Source organism: Phalacrocorax carbo, chromosome 2 (genome assembly GCF_963921805.1).
Source record: "Phalacrocorax carbo chromosome 2, bPhaCar2.1, whole genome shotgun sequence".
In the NCBI taxonomy this organism is placed as follows: Eukaryota; Metazoa; Chordata; class Aves; order Suliformes; family Phalacrocoracidae; genus Phalacrocorax; species Phalacrocorax carbo.
In genome coordinates, this window is record NC_087514.1 from 73,063,822 (window position 1) to 73,085,325 (window position 21,504).

General features: G+C 41.0%; 1 protein-coding gene across 1 annotated transcript in view; it reads right to left on the reverse strand.

Annotated features, from left to right (window-relative positions):
- INO80C (INO80 complex subunit C) overlaps nt 1–14,698 on the reverse strand; it is a 31,587-nt gene extending 16,889 nt beyond the window's left edge. Inside the window, exon 1 of the mRNA XM_064443270.1 lies at nt 14,458–14,698. Coding sequence (XP_064299340.1) covers nt 14,458–14,592 — 135 coding nt within the window. The 5' untranslated portion in view covers nt 14,593–14,698. The remainder of the gene's footprint in view (nt 1–14,457) is intronic.
- Between the last annotated feature and the right edge of the window lie 6,806 nt (nt 14,699–21,504).

The following is a 21,504-nucleotide window of genomic DNA, read 5'->3' on the forward strand; positions in this document are numbered from 1 at the left end:
CTGGGAACAATTCACAGAGAAAGGTGTCAGAATTAGACATGCTTAAGCTCACGTTAAAATTATAGCAAAAAATTTCACATCACCAATGTTATTAGCATGGTGTATTTCTGAAAGCAAACTCACTGAAGATTCCGTAACAATATAAGACTGAAGAAATAGCACTCTCTTGAACATGATTAACTCTCTTCATGTCTGTGACAGAAAAGTTTGCCAGAAAGACTTATTCAGTAACACATATAAACATGTCTTAGCCATCTGGTTGCATTTTACTAGTTCTTGGATTCAGCAGGAAAAACTTTTTCTCTCGTCTTCTCCACTCACTAAAATGAAGCCCAATGCAATTTCCCCAGCCTTTTCTCTCTCAGCACTCTGGTACATGGTAGCAGAATGTTCTCCCTTCACAGAAGGTCCTATATTGTTTTGGGGCAGGACAAAAAATATTTCAGCTTGAAAATGTGCAAATGCCAGGAAGGAAAGAAAACCTGCTCTTGCATATTGACAGCAAATTTTGTTCCACAGGGTACTGAAAAACAAAATTTACTAAACAAAAAAACTGAGTAGTAGCCAGCTGAAAACAGGTATTAAGTGCAGTGCAGATCAATGTCCTTGATTTCAAGCAGCTAGTAGGGTGCAAGACAGTCATGAATACAGTGTAAACTGGGAGTAAATCCATTTAAGTCAATGGGTTTCATCATTGCCAATCGTCTTAAAAGACAAGGTTCCTGGTACGGGTTTCTACTTCCATTAACTTCAAAAGTCAATCTCCCAAATGTGCAACAACAAAAATATTTTTTGTTTAAATTACTACATTGCCCTCAGAAGCTGCTGCTGCTTGCACTTATAAAGAAAGCTAAGGGAGGGTTGTTAAAAACAACAACACAAAGCTTGAAATTAGATTGTTGAATTATTATAATAATAGTTAATAATTCCAAGTACATGTCACTAAATGTACTCCAGCTTCTTCTAAGTGCTCCCCAAGGGACTCCTGAGTCATGCGTAAGACTCCTTTTCTGTGCAAGACTTAAAAATCTGCCCTTCCTAAAGTAGCAGTTCTTTCCCTTTAACTTGCTGAGTATTTCCGCTGAGCATCAAGAGTTAATCAACTATGCAAATTAACTCCAAACAAACACGTGCCTGAAATTTAGAAATAATCGCGCCTGTTGAGTGTATAAGAGGGAGGGGGAGGTGTTTGAAACAAGGCATGGAAAATGTTTCAATTGCACTCTAAATCAATAAAGGTAATACATAAAGACACATATGCTGTCCAGAAAGCAACCTGTATGCTATGCTTCCAAACTTCTACACTGCTGTTTTGTTAAAACATCTTACATTCCAACTGCCTTGGAAAGGCTGAATAAAATTTTACTCATGCACTAAAAGATTGGACTGTCACAATGTGATGGATGGCTTTTCTATGTTCTCTGTAGGGCATTTCAATACCATAGACTCCAAGTGCACTTGATTAAAAGGCGACATTCTCATTTAGGGTCCTGTCACTGCCTGAGCTTCAAACCATTATCATTCACCTGCACTGGTGCTTCCAGTGACAAAATACTTACCAAAATGTATAAAATACTAATTACTTTAGTCACTTTGATAGAGGTATAAAACACCCTAAAGCAAAGCTCTATTACGATGTGTGAGGGCCTGAATTCCAAATTAAAAATGCAGCCAAAGGGAGAATAAGATCTTAATTACATTCCCCTCCTCTCAAACATTTCTTGAAAACCTAGGGGAAAAAGACCTTGCAATTTCATGACACAAGAACTCCCTTCTTACCGGTACTACTCACTTAACAAAAAAATTCAGAAAAACTCAAGTTTACCTTGTTCTCTTCAAAATTATTAAACTTTCAAACACAGAAAGAGCATAACAAGCGTCAATAAAAAGCTTTGATTTCTTCTCAAGAGATTTCAGATGCCAAACATGTTTTTCCATTTAAAAACATTCAAGTGTTATGATAGACAAAGTTTATAACTTACAGATATTTCAAGGAGAAAAAATTACTATTTTCTATGGGGAAAAGCCTCAAATAAAATGTAATTGGGACGCAACTGTGAATAGCTTCACACTATCCCAGAAAAGCTTGGTTTAATTTGCATTTGCCACAAAGCTCCCTTCGGCTTAAATAATTGCAAAGGATCTCTCACTTTTAGATTTCATTTGGTGGATTGGGACTATTCCTTGTTTATAACGTTTGACAGTTTTCTTTATTAAGAAAATTGTAACTCGGACAAATTCCTGAGCTGAATGGCATGCTGAAGCAGCTCTGGAACTAAAAATTTCAGTATGTAAGGAATGAAAAAGCACATGTTAGTTCATACTTTCACCAAGGGTATAACTGAGCCCAGCTAACGGAATATTTTGATTCCCCAAGAGAAAAAAAGTCTTCTAAATTGATGGGCCTTAAGACTGAAAATGGATGGAAGCATACTAGCAAAAAAGACTAGAGTAAATCACAATTGAATTTTTATAAAAACTGCGAGTACATTCCTTTACCAGAAAAATTCAGTTCAGTCAAGGACTTTGGTTAAACTGCTTCTTAAAGTTTAAAATACATCATCTGATATAGTAAAGTTAAGGTCAAAGTATTTCAGGAAAAAAGAGTGGAGGATTACAATATGCTCATATGCCGTTAACATTGTGATGCTGCTCAGGGAGCCTATCAAAATCCCTGTCGAATAACGGGCTTCAGCCAAGGTAGGAGAAGGATCCAAGTCCATTCATCTGCATGTGACTGAACCAGGGACAAAGAAAGCAAAAAGATATCAGCTCCTATGCCTGACAGGAAAGCAATTCTATTCTGCAAAAAATACTGAGTTTCCTGATTCTAGTTTGTTCTGTAAAACATTATCCATTTTGACAGGAAACAACATTTGAGTCACAAACAAACAAAAAAAACCCATCTCTTCAAGGAAAGGCAATTAATTAGTTTTGAGTAAAGACAGGGTAGATCTGTCTTCCAGAGCCCCTATTCTATCTCTTTTTCTTTGGAAAAAAAGACCTGAGTTAGAACAGTCAGATTTTACACTCAGATGTTATGGACTAACTGGTAAACCAATGCAGAATACAAAACTTTACTCTTGCATTTTCACTATTTTTTGCACATTTTAGCACTTCCTTCTGTCTGTCTTAATTGTCACTTTAGGTAGATAAAAATTCTGTTTCTATTACCTTACTGCTAACCACACCTACTGCTGCCATGATGCATTAGTAAATACTGGCAGTCGTATTGCAAAGGCTTAGCACTACAGTCTAAATTTACTCAGAAGAAGGTTCTTCTATCTGACTACAGGTACTTAAGACTGTTGTACTCAAACACAATGTTAGAAAGGCAAATGTTAGGTATAGTGACGTATGAAACATTCCTCTTCTAAGCACTGGAGAATAAAAATATCCTTTCTACAAACCTTCAGAAAGTTATCAAAGGCATAATGTATCCGAGGGCAGTAATGGCATCAGGTGCTCCAAAGGTCTTTAAAAGATGACAAGGAAAGAAACTATACCTTAGTTTTTAAAAATCTTCAGACTACAAATATCATCTCTATTGTTTCTCTCACATTATGGGACTAAAAAAATATGGCTGTACATGCCTTGAATACTACAACCACTTTCCTTCACCTAGCAAACTCAACACCAACCATTCCTCCTTTGAACAGCACGCCAGACCTCCCATACTCAGCAAAATTGTAGGTGCATTATCCTATGGCTACCTACATTTAACTGGATAATGACAAACAAACTGATGACTGAACCAAAATAAACATACGGCAAATTCTAATTTAGATGAAAATGAGGTAATACAAGTATCTGTTATCTGACTATTTTGAGGCTGCTTGGGTGGAAAAGGGAGGAGAGAGTTGTATAGTGATGCTAATTTCAAGGCAAATTTCTGAAATATTTCTGCAGAAACATTTGTACAAGTCAGTGGTTTACTCAACTATATACGTTCTGTGGCAATACACTTCACCCTGATACTATATATTGAAGCTGAGGAACTGCAGCACATCTGATAAGCACTAGACAGTTCAGTGTTTTGCATATAAACTCGTATCCTGACTGACATTTTTGCTGGACTTGAAACAGAACAGAACTATTAAAAGACTTGACTTTTCCACTACATTCAAATTAGTGAAGTTTTGGTATTACATTCACGATCGTAGGTTAGTGGGAAACATAGTATTTAATATTTTGTGATGGGTTTAACAAGATATTTTAAGAAGCTTCCCACAACGAAATAGTTACCAAATTAAAAAATACCTTTTGGACAGTTGGAAAGGAGGAGGATAAAATGGGCAATTATGTGGCTGCAACAAATAGGTTTAACAAAAGTCAAGGAGAAAATGGAATTTCTGACTTGAGAAGATTTAAGGTTATTAACGTGAGACTCAAGCTAGCATTGCTAGTTCTAGACTATGTAAACAAAGATAATCGACTTAAGGAATAAGGACTTTCCAGCTAACTACTTTGGTTTGAGGAGCCTGAACACACTGTGCATGTCAAGGAAAAATGGCCTTCTCCTATTCCAGCTTCTTGATTTTAAGAGTTAATTTTGCTGTAAGAACATTGTGCTTCTCCTCCCAGGGAAAAGCAGTTCTACTAAAACGTAACCATTGTTACAGTGTAGGAAGAATTAATACTGTTTAAATGTAGTCATTGAATTTTGGGCTTCATTAATACACTATAGGGAAAATTACCCATCTGAGGTACCCTGACCTGCCTATGGATGGAGCATACAACTGCTTGGCTAAGGAGAGGGCGCACCCACCTTAATCACATAAATCAGACATCTGAAATGAGACACGGGAACACTGAATCACTGAGGCTGGAAGCGCTCTCAGGAGGTCACTAACCCAGCTCCTGCTCAAAGCAGGTAAAAACTGACCTTGGACCAAGCTGCTTAGGGCTTTGTCTCAGCAGGTCTTGAACACCTCCAAGGACAGAGATTCCACAGCTCTCTGGGCAACTCTCCATCTCCCTAGTTAGAAATCAATATTATATAAAATAGAAAATACTGGCTTTATTAACAAAAAGCTCTTTTGGTCACGAGCAGTCATATAACTCATGTTAATTACTGCCCTAATTTCTGTGTGTTCCATTTCAGCAGTATTTTGCTGTAGTCCTGATGGTTTCAGGGCATAAATGTAACAAAGTTTCTAGGCAGAGGGGCCATCTTTTATTAAATGTACCTGTTTATCCGGAAAATTAAGGCAAGCTGGATGGACTGCACACCAATATACCACTGATTCAATAGAAACACCGTTTTTATGGCAGATCACTTTCAAGCAGTTTCCTCCAGGGTTTTAACTCCCTCCTCCTTTCTCCTAGATGATAAGTATTTTCATAACACTCTCTTCCCTCCCTTGATTAACATCCCCTATACTCTTGGGATGCCACTAACCTTTTCTTTATAGTCTACCTGATACGTACTTAACCAAACTCTAAGCAGTTTTTCTGTATTTACCTTGGGAAGTTGATATTTCATTTTCAGATTTGAAAATACACTTATATGCTTGAAAGCTTATTTGATTTTTCCAGCTGTACAACTTAAGTAACACTACCCATACCTGTAAACCTTGTCTAATTTATGCAGAAACTATCATAGGCGTCTCAGCCTTTTCTGCCCTTCTTGTTCTTTCACTAACTCAGAAAACCATAAATCCAAGGAAGCAGTAAATAAGGCTGCTGTGATAAGCACATTGTATCCTTATGAACATGGGGTAAGTAGTGCTACAAGCACGCCAACACTTTAAGGGCAGAAAAGTAAAAAAACCTAGCTTGCTTAAAACTGTGTAGAAGGTTGCACCTCTAGGCCTGTGCATGTTTGCAAAAAGAGGTATCTTTTTAAATTATGGCAGATATCATGTAATTCACGTATCAGGCAGGTGGTGCACGGAAGCACATGGAAGTGTGACATTTTGTCTGTTTAATGAAAATTAAGGACATATGATATACAACAAATTATTTTTCTCTGTTTAATAAATTATAAAAGGACAGATACGATACTAGGAGTCTCAGTTCATGTGGTAAATCCTAGCAATGGCCTGCAATGCTTTACGGAAGGATTTTTCTTTTAATTCCCCAAAATGCTCTTTACCCACAGCAAGGACAATTCTTTTTCCTGAGTCAGCCAGCACTTACACCCTGGGGCAGGATGATTACAAACCATGTAACTACAGATATTCACCCCTCCCAGAATGATGGACTCTGCAGTTTAATTACACATTACTCACAAACTAGTTTCCTTCTAGCCATTTCCAATTTGTTTCTTGAATTAACAGTGATGCATTTTTATTACAACATAAATGCATGTTATTAGGTGGCATGACGATATAGCATTTTGGCTAGAGTTTTGGAAGGAAAAGATTTCTGATCCCCATTTGCACAACTGTGTATTTTGCATAAAAATTATCATTAGACAAAACAGGTAACAGAAATAAATACCTAAAATACGTAAGGAGCCCTTTCTGACAACTGTGTTCAGTACCAGACTACAGAATCATTCTCTTTGGAACAGACAGAACCTCCACCCTCAGCTGTAGAGGAGAAAACATTTCCATGCTCCCCTCCCACCACACCAGACTGGCTTCTTGCCTGGTGGTTAGGGTGTGCATGGGGAAAAAGAGGGTTTGAATCCCCTCAGGCAGTGGCAGGAACAGGACTAATGTTGAGGGGAGGACACAGCAAGCACTTGTAAGGACGCAAGGTATAAAAAGCAAGTGTCAGTGCCATAAGTGTGACTTCTGTTCTACTTTTGAAAGAAAGGTTTTAATACTGCTTTCAGAAAGGCAGATGTTCATGGTTCTGAATCCCAGGTGGCAGGAGTTGCCTATATCTTCAGGGAGAAGTAGAATTAGGACTAGTCCTTAGTATTTCCTATTACCTCACAGAGGTTGCTGGAGTTTGTAGAATCAGTTCTAAGGTACTTAGGGACTGCCAGACAAGCAGTATGACAGCTGAAGCTGTTACTCTCCAGGTCTTCCCACAGGCTGGGACACTGGGTCTACTAATGAATCAGATCTTGAACCGCTCCAGTTTTCATTTAGTTTGTTACAGTAAACTAATGAAACCTGCAGTTAAGGGTATCTAAGCTCATGAAATAGCTCGCTTGTAGTGGAAATGTCGTTTTCCTTGCCACGTGGTCCTGTTTCTTCCTCGTGCTACCTCGAACACCTGATAGACCTCCCTGTGAATCAGTCCAGTTCACCAATGCAGCAGGCGACAACGCAGCTTCCTGGGAGAGGGGGAAGGTTTGGTAAGTTAGTCTTCTGACTGATGACCTCTGTCAGTGGCTCAGCAAGTCTGGTGAGTACCAAAGCAGGTGTGACACAGGCAGCAGCATGCAGCTGAGACTTGTGGAGGTGGGTAAGCATGAAGGAGATACGAGGAGACTGGGACTCTCGTTTTTGATCATGAGAGGCTTACAGATTGCCTAATTGAGCCTCTTGAAGTTGCAGGTGTGCTTTGCCATGAGTCAGGGCGTGCTGTTCATGGATATGAATTCTGCTGTGATGGCCAGGTACATGTCACAACATGGGGTATCACAACTTTTATGGCTTTCTGCAGGTCTAAATAAATAGCCAACGTCTCCATTGTTTTCTTGGAATACTTTAAAAATGTGTTCCAAATCCTCCCAGACTACCAAATTAATATTAGCCTTTCTAATACAAAATTAATACATTTATGTAAGTACTAATGCCTTGCTAAAGCAAGAACTGAAGTTATTACCTAATACAAGCATTACACTCTACAAAAATGTGAAAAACAGTCTGACACCTCTTCAAATCTGCCATGTCTAGACAGTTAAGTTATTCCAAGTTTTCTTTTGTTAATCTGAACCTTTTAATGTGCTAACTGGGTTCTGAGATCACCTTTTAGGAGCACTACCTCGCAGAGAAAATGTCATGCTAAAGTACATGCGGCATTTTAGATTGCTCTTTCACTTTCAAAAAATAACCTGTCCTATTTTATCTCATGATAAAAGCAGTGAACCATCTTTATTATCTTTCCTAAGTTTCTTTCATGTTTATTATGAATCCTGAAATTAAGCATTATCATAGCGAGACTGTCCATTTTCTATTAGCTAAAGGAAAACATTAAAGTTCTCTACTAGGATAAGGGGAGAAGGGTAAAAAAACCATGACACCAGCTTACTGACGCCCATAGTAAAAGTCAATACACATATGCTTTTGCCTTACTAAAACATAACACATCTGTGTTTACTCTAAATCTAAAATCTAATCACATTTGGTTGCGGGGTTGGTAATTCTCTGAGACTGGCATAGACTGGTTTGGAAATTCACATACTTTTATGATTACAGATCATCTAAAGCCTTCAGTTTGTGACAAATGTCAAGCAAAGTCAATTCTTAGCTCTCAGTTTTGACAGTTTCCCTTTTAATCTAGATTGCTCTATAAAAGTAATTCCCTTTTTTAAAATAGAGCTAAACTTAAAACACACATAACTTTTGCCAGATTTCCCTACAAAATCTGCTAATTGTCTTTTAATTATCATTTTTGCCCTTCAGGGACTGGAGGGATTCTAGCTCTTTAACAGATTTGACTTCAAATGTTCAAGCGACAAAAACTGGTACCTCAGGATAATCCTGGCTCTCATTAGTGGACTGCCTGAAAATAAGCTGGTTTTCAGGAAGAGTACAAAAACTCATGGAAGAAGAGACGTTTAATATTTCAGCTGTTCACTGTCTGCTTTGTTGCAGAAAGTATCTTTGTGGTCACATGTGTCTGAAAGGATTAGGACATGTAAGTGGTGACCCTCTGAGTGCTTCATATAGAGAACCGCAGGTTTGGAGGAGTTTCAGCACTGTGTGGTCTGGTGCCAGGCAGTGTGACGCCAGAGCACATCACCTGTCTATCCCGATTCAAGCACTACCTGCTAAAACTCTTGTTAAGACATGGCAATTTGCTTTAAACAGGCTGCTAGTTTTGTAAGAGCCAAGACTCTTCGGCAGGGTTGTGAATAAGTGTGCAAGTGGCTGAACTTGAAGAGCTCACCTCAGCAGTAACTAGCAATTGACTGCACCTATCATGATACCTATACTTTATCCAGTGTAAGTGTCTGTTAAATCTAAATTGATTTTAATCGATTAGGTTTGAGTTAACATCCCCTGGGAGCACATTAGATCTTTTAAAGGTATTGTTCCAGGCAAGCGGCAGCTTCAGATTGGCACTGCTTCACTGGTTAAATTCAGATATTTTCAGTTATTGTCATACCTTAAGGGCTGAGAGATGTTTAATAAAGAAAAAGTGTAGTCTAGAACATAATGACGTGATAGCTTTTTAATAAACTGGCAAGTACATACGTACTTACATCTCCCTACTATCATGCTGTATCAGGGTCCTGCTGTCTCTTTCAGGGCAGGTGGGTTGGTGAGAAACACAACTTTTTTATTTCATTTGCCACTACAAAGAAAAATCATGCTTTTCTGTTACAGAAAGTCTTATATGGAACAGTGTTACAATAATTAGAATAAGTCTAGTGTTATACTGATTGGAGTATACAAGGTCTGAATTCGTAAGCAGGTAATTTTTAATTTCAGATCAGAAAGTTATTATACTGTGACGCACTGGAGGAGGTACTTGTCCCAGAATATGGTGAGAGCAGCAGTTCAGCCCAGCAGTGCCAGTGCTACTCACCGGTGCTCTAGTTACTCTCATTCTCCCTAACCTCATTTTTCAGGAAATTACAGCCAGATCAAATGGACTTTTTAAAACAAAGTTATTTTAAAATTGATTTGATGGTTTCCTACTTAATAGCGACAGGCTTGGTAAAATAGCATAACAGGAGAATTGATTAAATTTACTGATGGTTTAGAGTCCAATTCCATGCTACTTATGTACTACGGTAAGCCCTCTGTCTTTACTGGACAGCTTCTGAGTACATAGCAGTAACCATGTCAGTGTGGTATATTTAAGTCTTCTTGGTGAACTTACAGCTGTCTATCAGAAATCTCATCTGATGATCTTCAGTTTACGATATAAAGCATGATCGTTCAGTTATATTTAAAATAAAAATGGAGTTCTAAGCGTATCTTAGAGTTGCTCCTTTTATTTTCATGTTGTGCATGAGAGGAGCTTATTTAAGAGGACGGTAACTTTGAACCGTTTTGACTTCATTTTCTAATATTGTTGGATAGTTTCTGTTTTTAAGCATAGAACAAGAAATACAGAAAGTGTTAAGTATCCAAACGAGAGCTAGTTACATAAAATCAAGGCTGCCAGCAGTACCGTTGCAATATTCGCAATTAGAGATCAAATAAATATATTTAATAATTTAACTCATATATTATCACAGATGAGGAAGTTCAGTCCTTATTTTCTAAATGGTACCAAGACCTGCTGTTGCTACAATGATGGAGAGGAAGGAAGCAAAAAGCATTCTCTGTGTGTTTCTCTAGTTTACAGCACAGTTTACATCAATTCAAAATGTAAGATGAAACATGGTGTCATTCTCAAAGTAAGGCATTTACTATACTTCATCACGCATGTCAGAAGTTGTTTCACAAATAACATAAGCAAATATACATTACCATAATATGTAGCATATTTTATCTCTTTTATTATCAAAAATCAGAGACTGTTTGTTTTTTTTTTTCAAAATCATTCTCTTATCTCACTGCAAATTTTATCTTTAAAGCTTGCTAGCTGTCATGGGCAAGCATTTCATTTCATCCATTACATCCTGAAGTAGCTTCCTGTTGCTGTATAATCTATAAAAATAATGGTGTGAACATTAAGGTAGAGGAGCTGGTGGCATTTTAAGATCACTGTCAAAGATTCTACCCCAGGTTAAGTGACAGTAGTTAAAAAGACGGGAGACCTGGAGACATGTCTGCACAAGAGGCAGCGACAGAGTTGAACCAGCTGCTGTCAGGAATCATGGGGCAAGGACATCTAACTGAATGGTGCCATGTAAACCACTAAACAGCACTGGGTTTGACACATGAATGTTGACCATTTAATACAAATAACAGCACTAAAAATCTTTTGCTGCAGCAAAGACTGAGGTATTATTTTTCAGTAGCACAACTGCATGGGAGGAATAATTGTGTAAGGCTAATGAAAGTGATGTAATCAATTTGCAATCATGCTTTCCTGTAAACTCGCTTTTGATTTTACATTTGGCAAATACAGACTTTATATCCAAAAAGCATGTGTCTCCTTCTGTAGACGTGACTGACAAGCCCTGTGTGCAATGTGCTTCCAAGACAAGCATGACTCAATACCTTTGGGTTGGTAACTCATACAAATGAAGAATAATGTTTTTTGGTAATGTTCCTAAAGTGTATCTTAGAGAAAGTAGCAATTCATTTGTTGAAGAAACATAATCAAAATTGGGTTTGCACGCATGTGTACGCTGTGTGGTAAGTGTACCTTCCTGTAGGATACACACAGTTACTCAAAGTAGTTGATTACATTGCTATCCTTTAGCAAATTTGTTATACAAAAAAATAAACACATTTTTGAAATCTACAGTTTTACCAGACCAGCACGTCTTTCACGGTGAGCACTGCAATAGCTACTTGTGACATAAAGCATGCAAAAGAAGAACAAACTATGTTATATGCAGAACTTACAAAAACCCCTTTTTCTTTAATTTCACAGTGACAGAATCACAGATATGGGTAAGTTCACAGCTGGCACAATGTGAAGTGTATATTCAGGAAGGCCAGGCACAAGGTTCTCAGCAGAAGTCACCAGTTAACAGGGAGTCGCCAGATCCTAAGCTGACCCCTGCAAGTAGTTACAAACCTCTCAGTAGGGTTCCTCTTACCGTCAGTTACTTAATTAACCAAGGAAATAATTCACTATTTCTCTATATGTTTCATAATGTCATATACTTAAAATAGAAGCCATTTTGTGCTGAGCTATGGCACGATATATTTGGCTTCTGAAAAGCTGAAAATAGGCTCTAAAAGGCTGTTAAAAATATCAAAGGGGTTAATTATGAAAGTGAGCAGTCAGAGGAGCAACACATGCTACTTCTAAACCTCTGCTGAAAGTGGTATGTATTAAAGGTGTGCACTTATCAGACTTCCAGATGAATGTTACCTGTTTGGAGTTAAAAAATAATTAAAAAAACACCAAACCATAAAAATCCCACAAGGACTGGACACTCGGTATATCAGATATTCAGAAAAAGTATTTAAAGTTCATGGGTGACCTAGCCCCTGATTGGCTGAGCCACTTAAAGACTGGGTAAGTTACAAAATAGAGCATTAAGTGCTTGTTGACTGGCTGTATTCTGAGCAGCTCAGCAGACTAGAATTCTTGACTGTTTCATTGTGTCACAGGTTTCCTTATCCAGAAAAAGTACATTACTCAGCAATTAACTACGGACTTTATAAGGACTTCCGGAGATTAAGATTAAATAAGGTACTGCAGAAGAAAGTGCCCAATAATCAATGTTTCTAACTCAAAAAATACAAAGCCCCCATTTCATTTCTGTTGAACTGGCTCGCTCCAGAGCTAGCCAGCAACATTGAATGTGATTGCTAGAAGATCAACGAGCTGTTTCTTGCCCCATTCCTGAAGTTACACATTTTATGAGAGTCATTTTTTTCTTTTCCTTATGGGATTGATCTGCACTGCTGAAGTCAGTGAATGCGTACACTGACTTGGACATAATGTTGAGAAATTACTCCTTTCTCCAATGAAATCACTTGTGAGAAGAATTGCAAAATCTGTTTATCATGCACTATCAAAACCCAGTTTGAGTAAAAATCATGGATTGTCTCATAATACCGGAAGCCCTCCACAGGCTCAAGTCTGGTGTGAACTACAGAAAATAGTTTTAGAGGCTGAAGGGTTTGGGGAAGTTTTTTAAATAGAAAAGGTTTTATAAGTATTTCAATTATTTGAAAGTATATAATGTTTTATATCTGCATACACAAACACACACAACCACAGAGCAGACCTCACCACGCTGGAAAACCCAGACTGTTATCTCTAGCAGACCTTGAATGAGTTGTCAAACGTAATCATGCCAGGCAGTAATTTTTCACAGTTGCAGTGCAGTTTGTAAGCTACATTAAGCACTATGGCTCATACTCCCTCTCCTAGGGATAAACCACCAGAGAAGGAAAAGAAACTATGTAACTGCCACAGGGTGAAAACAAGAGTTACAAGAATCATCCAGAATGAGGAAGGGTTTGTGACTGCTCTGGTGGGTGCACAATGGCTTTTAATTGTCTGGAGAGAAGATCTGCTGAAAAATGCAGAAACGTTCCCCTCATCTGATGGCTCATGGGAAAATAAGCAACCTAACTGGCAGCAGTGCACACTCCACAGCTATGCTACTGTTATAGTTCATGAAATGTTACTGAGAATAATTTCTGGGGAAACAGTTTTTCTAACCCTTTTTTGACCCTTTAGCTACTGAAATCTTTCTAAAAGAAGTAATTCAAGACACCCTGCACCTAAAGTCTATGCAGATGTCACATACACGCTGACTCTGAACCTCTTCCCAGGCTTAGCTTTGGAGCATGAGGTGCTACTGAATGATCGAGGGGTAGATGTCGCCAGCTGGGGATGGGTCTGTGGATCTGCACTGTCGTGTCACACGATGCAGAAACAGAGGCTGCACTACCCACTGCGACTGAGGGTAGGAGGTTAGGAGAAACTCACATTAATAGCGCTTCTGCCTCCCCGACCCTGTTCCCCAAAAACTCAGGCTTTGAGGTTACATCTTCATTTCACTTAGCTCAACCGAGAGGCCATAACTCAAAAACGTGTTTGAGCTGCACACGACAGAACTAGTTGCAATTAAGTTGTGCTCATTAAAGCGCTAATCCCTCCACTGTGACAGATCAACTACCTCAAATTAAAATCATCCTCACGCACAATCAAGAGATTTGTGCGTGTAGGTGTACATACAGAGTTCAGGTATGGCATAACTTTGGGAACAAAGGAAGCTACCGAAAGCAAGCACGGAAAAAACAGTAACTTCAAGAAGGTTTGTCAACATGCACAACGCCGACAGTGAAGAGATTTTAAACACAGCTTTAACTGATCTCGGTTAAACTTTACTTCTCGGTTACACACCCGACTGGAGAAGGCGTGAGAACTACACTACCAGTTTAGCTGTATACACGGAGGGGACACAACCCCCACACTACAAGGGGGTGAAAGAAGAGGCCTGAAACTCGGCGTTCAAACCGCCTGGAAAAAAACCGGCAACGGAAGGGTCACCGGAGCCCCGCGGCTCAGCGGCAGGCACCCGGCGGCCAGCCGGTCCCTAGAGCTGGGCGGCTTCCAGACAAGCCACGGGCGGGACTGAGGAGAAGGAGAAGGAGGAGGAAGAGGGACAGTGAGAACCCCCGCGGGCTGCCTGACAGGAGGTAACGGACACCCCGCCCCGCGCGCCTCCCGCCCGCATGCGCGAGGGGCGGGGCGGGGGCCGCTGCGCATGCGCGCTGCCCGCCCGGCTCCCATTACCTGCGAGCCGCCCGCCGCCGTCGCTTTCTTTTTCTTGGCGGGGCCGCTGCCGGTGCCGGGGCTCGCCGGACGCTTCTTGTTGCGGGACGGGGCGCCGGCAGGAGACGAGGCCGCCGCGGGGATCAGACTCGCCATTTCCCCTCACACCCACCCAACCCCTCCGCGCCCGGGCTGAGCACGTCGGCGGGGCGGAACCGGCAGGGAGCGCGCTCCCCCCTCCCCCCACACCCACCCAGCCGGCAGGCGCGAGGCAGCCCCGCGCAGGCGCACTGGCGGGGCGGGCGCTGGCCGGCGGGCACGCGCAGTAGCAGCGGCGCACGCTCCCGCACCCCCGGCGGGGCCCCGTGAGGGAGGCCGTTAGCGGGGAAGGGTGGGCGGTCACGGCGGTTGGGTCCCCGCTTGTAAAGGTTTCCGCCGCGGGAGAGCGAGGCCGGCGCTTTGGCGGCCGGGCCGAAGCTCCTAGCGCCGCCTCGTTGACAGGGAGGTGACACAACGTGGCGAGCCTCGGGTTTGTTAACCGTAGGAGGTAGTAGGTGTGCAGGGCTGGGAAGGGCGCTGCCGCCCGGCCCCTTGTGTCACAGGGGCTTTTGAGTCCTGCTGTGTGCAGTCATTTGGGAAGTGTAAAATGAAAAGCTGTGTAAGACCTGACTGAACACAAGCTGTAGTGTGGGAGGTGGGGGACCTACCCCACGCGCAGTGTGAGCACTGCAAGACGGTGCTGCGTGTGCAGGCGATCACTGTCTTTAAGCATGCCCGATGTGAGGTTAAGTTCATGCAAAATACTTTCAGACCACGAGAAGGGTCTGTGAGTTTCGAATGTGTCAGCTTTTTCCAGTTGCCCTGAAAAAAACATGCAGCTGGTTTTAATTGTTCCCTTCAGCTCTAAGATGATGAGCTCCGAGAAGGCCACTGATAAATGTTCTGTGTGATTGTCCACACTTAAACTGTGTCATCTTTTAAATGCAAGTTGCAGGTAATTACAGTTGTCTAATTAAAGTTTTCAGAATATGACTACAGATAACAGTGTCTTTCTGGGTAATTCATACCGTTGCAGATTTGCTTGCTTCCACCCTGCTTTGACGTGGCTAGGGAACCGGTCCAGCAATTTTCCTTCTCACTGGAATCTGGAGTACTTTTGCATCGGAGCAATGTATCAGAATAGATTTGTGGTGATTTGGACCGTGCTCCAAAGTGTTTTCAACAGTCCTCTTACTGTCTGCTGTTTGATACCCTACCCCAGAGAACTGGTTGGCAGTAATGTGGGGTTTCAAGCTGCTTGGTGGCTGATAAAACTCTTTTTAGCCTCTTCATGCTTGTGTGCACCTGCGTTCAACATACTGGTCAACTTATTACCATATTTGTTTGAGCTACCTCTATGCAATGCCTGACTACTAGGTTTCTAGCTGCAGCGTTATGAGATGCTGCCCCAGGGTATGCCTTATGGAGAGGCAGAGGTCCAAGAAGTTGATATTCAGGCATAAAAATTAGGTCACGTTTATAGACGGTGCTGTAATGAGGACTGAGCTTGGTCACAGTAGGGGTGCCAGGCACTGCTGTGTAAAACAAAAGCTTTGAAGGTGGCCTAAAAAAGTGTTGAGGACAAAAGCCTGAACTTCCAGGCTGTGTTCCTGACACCTGTGTATGTGGCAGAAGAGCAGGACAAGATTTGCTTTTCAGGGGTGTAAGCGAGACCTTGTACAAACAGCCAAGACTCATCTTCTCCTTCCAAACTGTAGTTGCGGTCAGAGCGTGCAGGCTGCCAGCAGCACCGCAGAGCAGGCTGGTAAATACGATTGCGTTTACCTCTAGTAATTGTTTTAGGCTGATGTGTGCTATGCAGTGTGTGCTGCTTCTCACTTCAGATGACAGCCTCCTGTCGCACACTCAAGATGGTGACCTGAGTTTGAAATTAGCAGGGGCACTGGGAATTGCAGGGGGGTTGTGTCCCTTGACAAAGCCAAATCTGCTTTGCCATGTGCTCAAAGCGTTGATCTTGTCTCAGTCAGCCTTTTTTCGTTCCCCAGGCTGGGTCCCGTCTCTTTCCCATGCACATACTGTGTGCTCAGCTCCCAGGCAGGCCCAGTTAAAAAGAAAGCATACCTTATCATAGGATTGTTTTTACCGAGAGGAGCATCTTTAATGCTGCTGGAGAGTAGATGCTGCATGTGAATCAGGCAGAGAATTAACGTGCCATGAAAGTTTTTGAATAGCGCTTAGGCGTTTTCTTATCTGTACCCATTTTTATCAATGGGTTTACTAAAAGCAAAATCACAAGGCCCATGTGTATTGCAGCAATATTAAATACAATGCAGTTCTACACGGTACCAAATGATTTACAATCCCAGAAGGCCTACAACTCATTGGAAAATAGCAATAATGGCGATGTAAACAGTGAGAGTGTCTGCAGGGGATGAGTAATAGAAATAGGGATGTGCAAAAGGGCTATGGAGTTGCGAAGCTGCCTTCTCCCCACTCCTTGAGTGGGCTGTCCGCACCCAGCCCTGCTGAAAATTAAGAGGTGGTGTTCTGGTGAGTAAGTGCAATATGTATCTTGCTAGGTTCCTGTTACACGCTTAAATGGGCAGTTGCTTTGTCACACGGACGAGGGCTCGCCTGAAGAAGTGCAAATTGCAATTGCTAGTCTGGCTTGGTGTGGCGCAGCTCTTCCTGCTGCTCGCTTCAAACCTGGCTTGAGGTGAGCACTGTTTCCCTCACTAGTACTGCAAGGTCTGGTTTTTATATGCTGCCTCGATAATAAGAAAATAAAATACAGCTCAGCAATAGCCCTGCGTGCTCTTTGATGGGAGCAGTCACCCACCTGCCTGTTAGTAATAGCCTCAGTGAACTGGAAAAGCTCCTTGTGCTTTTCTCAATAACACATGAGGAAAAATCCAGGAGTCTCCTGAAATAGGGAAGAAGATCTCAGGCTCCTATCCCAGGTTTGTGAGGTAGAGTTTGGTTTTGTTGTTTGGGGTTTGTTTTTTTTCACCCTTTGACTGGATAAAAATTGACCACTAACAATACTTATCATCCAGAGAGGATTACTCCAGTGTGAACCTGTTGAGGCATATTGAAGGGTGGTGGGTGCCTCATGGTTAGGCTAATTTAAGATTGGGTTTTTTTCCTTAATGGAGGAAGAAAGTGATGAGAGAAGAAAATGGAAAACCAGCGAAAGGATCTTCAGCATGATTTAGGATAAAGCAGAGTTGAGAAAGCAAGGCTCCCGGCAGCCATGCTCTACCCCTGTGTAGGCCATGTCCGTGAGCTGCGGGGGTCCTGGGAGGGCTCTGCCATGCAGGTGGCTCTGCGGTGGGCTGCAAGGCTTGACAGCAGCCCCTGGGACAGCAAGGACCAACCTGAACTGGAAGAGGATGGCCTACCGTTATGAACGTCAGTAATGTGTATCTGGAGGTGCAGGGGCAGCAGAGGGAGAAGATCTGTAAGCAGAAGCAGCTGGGGCAGCATATGCTTCGCCAGAGCTGCTGCCTGCCCCAGGAGCAGCTTCTTAGCGAGTCATGAGTTGTGACAGCATCCTTCCCACCAGAATGGGTGAACTGGCCCAGCAGAGCAGCTGGTTGCGGTGGGATGCCTCCGGGATGCCACGTTCAGCCTGTGTGGGAGCAACTGCCTTGGATGCTTTCCGATGAAATGCACTGGTAATCTTCTGCTCCACCAAAAGCAAAAGGCTGGTCTCCATAACTGTGAATTTATTCTGCTCCAAGCATTGAAATGACATCTCTCTCAGTACCTGATCTACACCCCACCTGGCTGTTTGGCACTCAACATTCGTTCTTACTTCTGCACTACCAGGAAAACGGGCGGGTTAAAATTGAAATTGTCTGGGGCTTCGCTCATTGGCTATATTGCAGTTTATAAGACTATTAGGTATATAAAATGGTGTGAGGCAATATACATAATCCCTCTGTGTACTTCTGAATTAAAACAAAGGTTTTAAAATTCTCACATAACTTCTTTCTGCATTCATTTTCGTATCTACAAAGTAGGGATAACTTTTTGCTAGATGGTAGGTTGAACTCAGTGTAGGAAGTTGTGGCAGTTGAGAAATACCTCCTAGTGATGGTTGCATAGTAATTTGTACCATTACAATTTCCTGGCAACAGTATTAGACAGCTTTTTTTTTTTAATTTATCCATCTTTAGCAGCATTACACATATGCAATTTGTGCTATAATTTTTAAGTTTTTAACTCTTTAAAAAGACTTAAATATTATTAAAAAAAAACCAAAACTTTTTTTTTTAGTTGTGTATGTGTCTACTGGGCATCATTTGCATTTTTATAGAGCCTCTGGAAGAAGAAAGGATTGAAGTTCTTAGCTTCACCGCTCTATCAGGTAAAAAGCAATGGATTCCTGCAGGGTAGCTTGTGAGGTCTGGTGGCATTTTGTACATTATTCTTTAAAAGTACTTGGAGGCTTTGATGACTTTTCAGAGCCTGCAGTGTGAAGTCTTGTGATTTGCATTTGTTCCCTGCAATTTGCAGCTGCAGGCATTGCACTAGCTTTGTTTAAATATAATGCCGAACGCCTTTAAAATAGGTATTTGAACTTTGGATTAAGGAGACTACTTTTGTAATATTAAAGGCCTTTTTTTTTTTGCACACATCAAATATCTAAGTTTCAATATTCTTCCTGTTAGAAGTTTTGAAAAAGCTGTTTCTATATTCTTCGCAACACAAAAAGAGATGCAGGGTCTTTAGAAATGCCTTTTGTGCCATTTTCCTATTAGCCTTTCCTTCTCAAAGTTTATTTTAAAATATGTGATGGATTTGACACATCAGAAATGAGCAGTAAGAGAAGAGTCAAAATGCTGTTCTGTTTGCATTTTAGTTGTACTTTATTTGGATTTTTTGCTGCTAGCTCAGTAAAGTTACATTGGCCACACACCTGCCATTTATCAGTGGTGTTACCTGAAGTGTAGACTTCTGACCAAAAATGGTATGCATGCTGTGTCTGGCACGTTTAACCAAAATACTGTGTAGGCAAGAGAAATCTAACCCAAAAGGTTATGTTAAATACAGGTTTCGCTGTGGTAAAATAGACTTCTACACTGGAAAAAAAAAAATTATGACATAGTACTTGACTTTGAGTTTAAACATTATTCTGTTTGCGTACACTCTGAAAGGAAGAAACTTGCCATTGTGTAGTTAATGGAGCCCTGTATTCTGTATATCCTGCATAACTATTTATTACACAGTGTTTAACATATTTACCGTCTCAAAAGATTTATGAATTAATTTATCGTATTAGATTTAATCTTATCTTTTTGAAAGTGAAAATGGGTGAAGAATTTCCCTATTTAGTTTGCATTCAGATTCTGATGAATGTTTTCTGCGGTTATTCATGTGAACAAGTTCTTGATTTCCAAAATGCTCAGCTGAGAAAGATAAAAATGTCATGATACTCATTTGCATAATCTTTAATGCAGTAACCACCTTGAAAATGCTGTAGGTTTGTAGACTGAAAAAAATGTGGATTAGCTGAGTAAGTATTCTGATTTATGAACAAGATCTGGGTGGGATGGCAAATGGTTTGTGAGCAATCTGGAGACCAAGCATGGTCACATAATTCATTTATTAATGATTCTAAATAAAGAATAAATTCACAGAAATAAAAATGTCCCATTGAATTAATTAACAGAAGAGGGGTTGAAGTCGCTGAATAAATTGCTCGCAGGGATTAGCTGCTGCATCTCTGCTTGTTAAAACAAATCTGCTAGTGCTATAGCACTTTTAGGCCTGTAGTAATTTTGCATTTGCGTGTAGATTAAGGCTGGGGTATTTTTACTGCAATTAGGATAGACATTTGAGTGAGTAAATATTGCCAACAGTATCCTCGGAGTGTTAGTGGGCCACCTGTGAATGTTATCTGCTTTGTTCACTATTGCTTTCTCAATGAAGAAAAAAACCAAACCTGAACAGAAGATGAAGATGCAAAGTGCAACCAGTGTGACATCTGCTTGATAACATCTTGACTTTGGTGGTTATTCGTCAGTCTCACTTTTTTTTTTGTGGGTGCAGAACTAGTCAGACTGCACCCAGTCTCTTAGCCAAGGTCTGTGAGAGCCTCTGCTGAGTTGCTACTGTGCAAACCAGATGATGGGACAGACAAAAAAAAAAACAACCCTAACTACATTTGCACGTTACCAAGCCAAGAGGAGACTATAGCTGGAAGATAGAATTAGAATTTAGAGAAAAGGTTTGGGGTTTTGGGGTACTTTTTTTTAACATAAACAAATTGGTACAGACAAGCACAAATTCATACTTCCTTTTTACAGTCAGTGATCTTTAAGAGTTAGGTCAGTTGACCCTGGGAAATCCGTAAGGACCATGTGAGGTGACCAAGAGAAGCTGATTGATACTGCTTAGCATCAGTGTAATTCTTGTGAAATTCCCCCAAAAATCATATCTGTGGGGGAAAAGTATTCTACAAGACAGAAAAAAATGAAAATTATTGGAACAACATAAATCACAGGCTGGGGTGAAAATGAGTGGATAACAGTTGCAGTAGAAGGCAAGCCTGGGTGAATTATGAGCTGGTTATGAATCAGCGGTATTGCAGTGCCTTGAAACATAAACGTCACACAAGCAGGAAGCCTGTGAGGCACATGCTGTAATCCTTTCACTCCTCAAAGCTTTGGTTCGCTTGATTTGAATGCTGTGTCTAGCTTTGGACATTACACTTCTGGACTCTCTCCAAATCTTACCTATCTTTCTTGAGGAGAATAAGGTCTTGGAAGCATGATCTGGGAAGAGTGATTGAGAATTTGGATTATGTCTATGGTATAAGGAGGAGAAGGGGGCTGGAGAAGATTTCTGCGGAAAAGGGAGGAGGAAACTATTATCTGCACCCATTGTAGATGATCTTAATTTACTGAGCAGTACAGGCCATTCTTTATACACTAACCATACTCCACATGTTTTTTTTTTTACTAGCAATGACTGTACTAGAAGAATCTGTTTTGTTACTTTCTGTGATGCACTCAAGTGGGCAATATGTAGAGGAATTGGGGGGCGGGGTTGTTTGGGGGG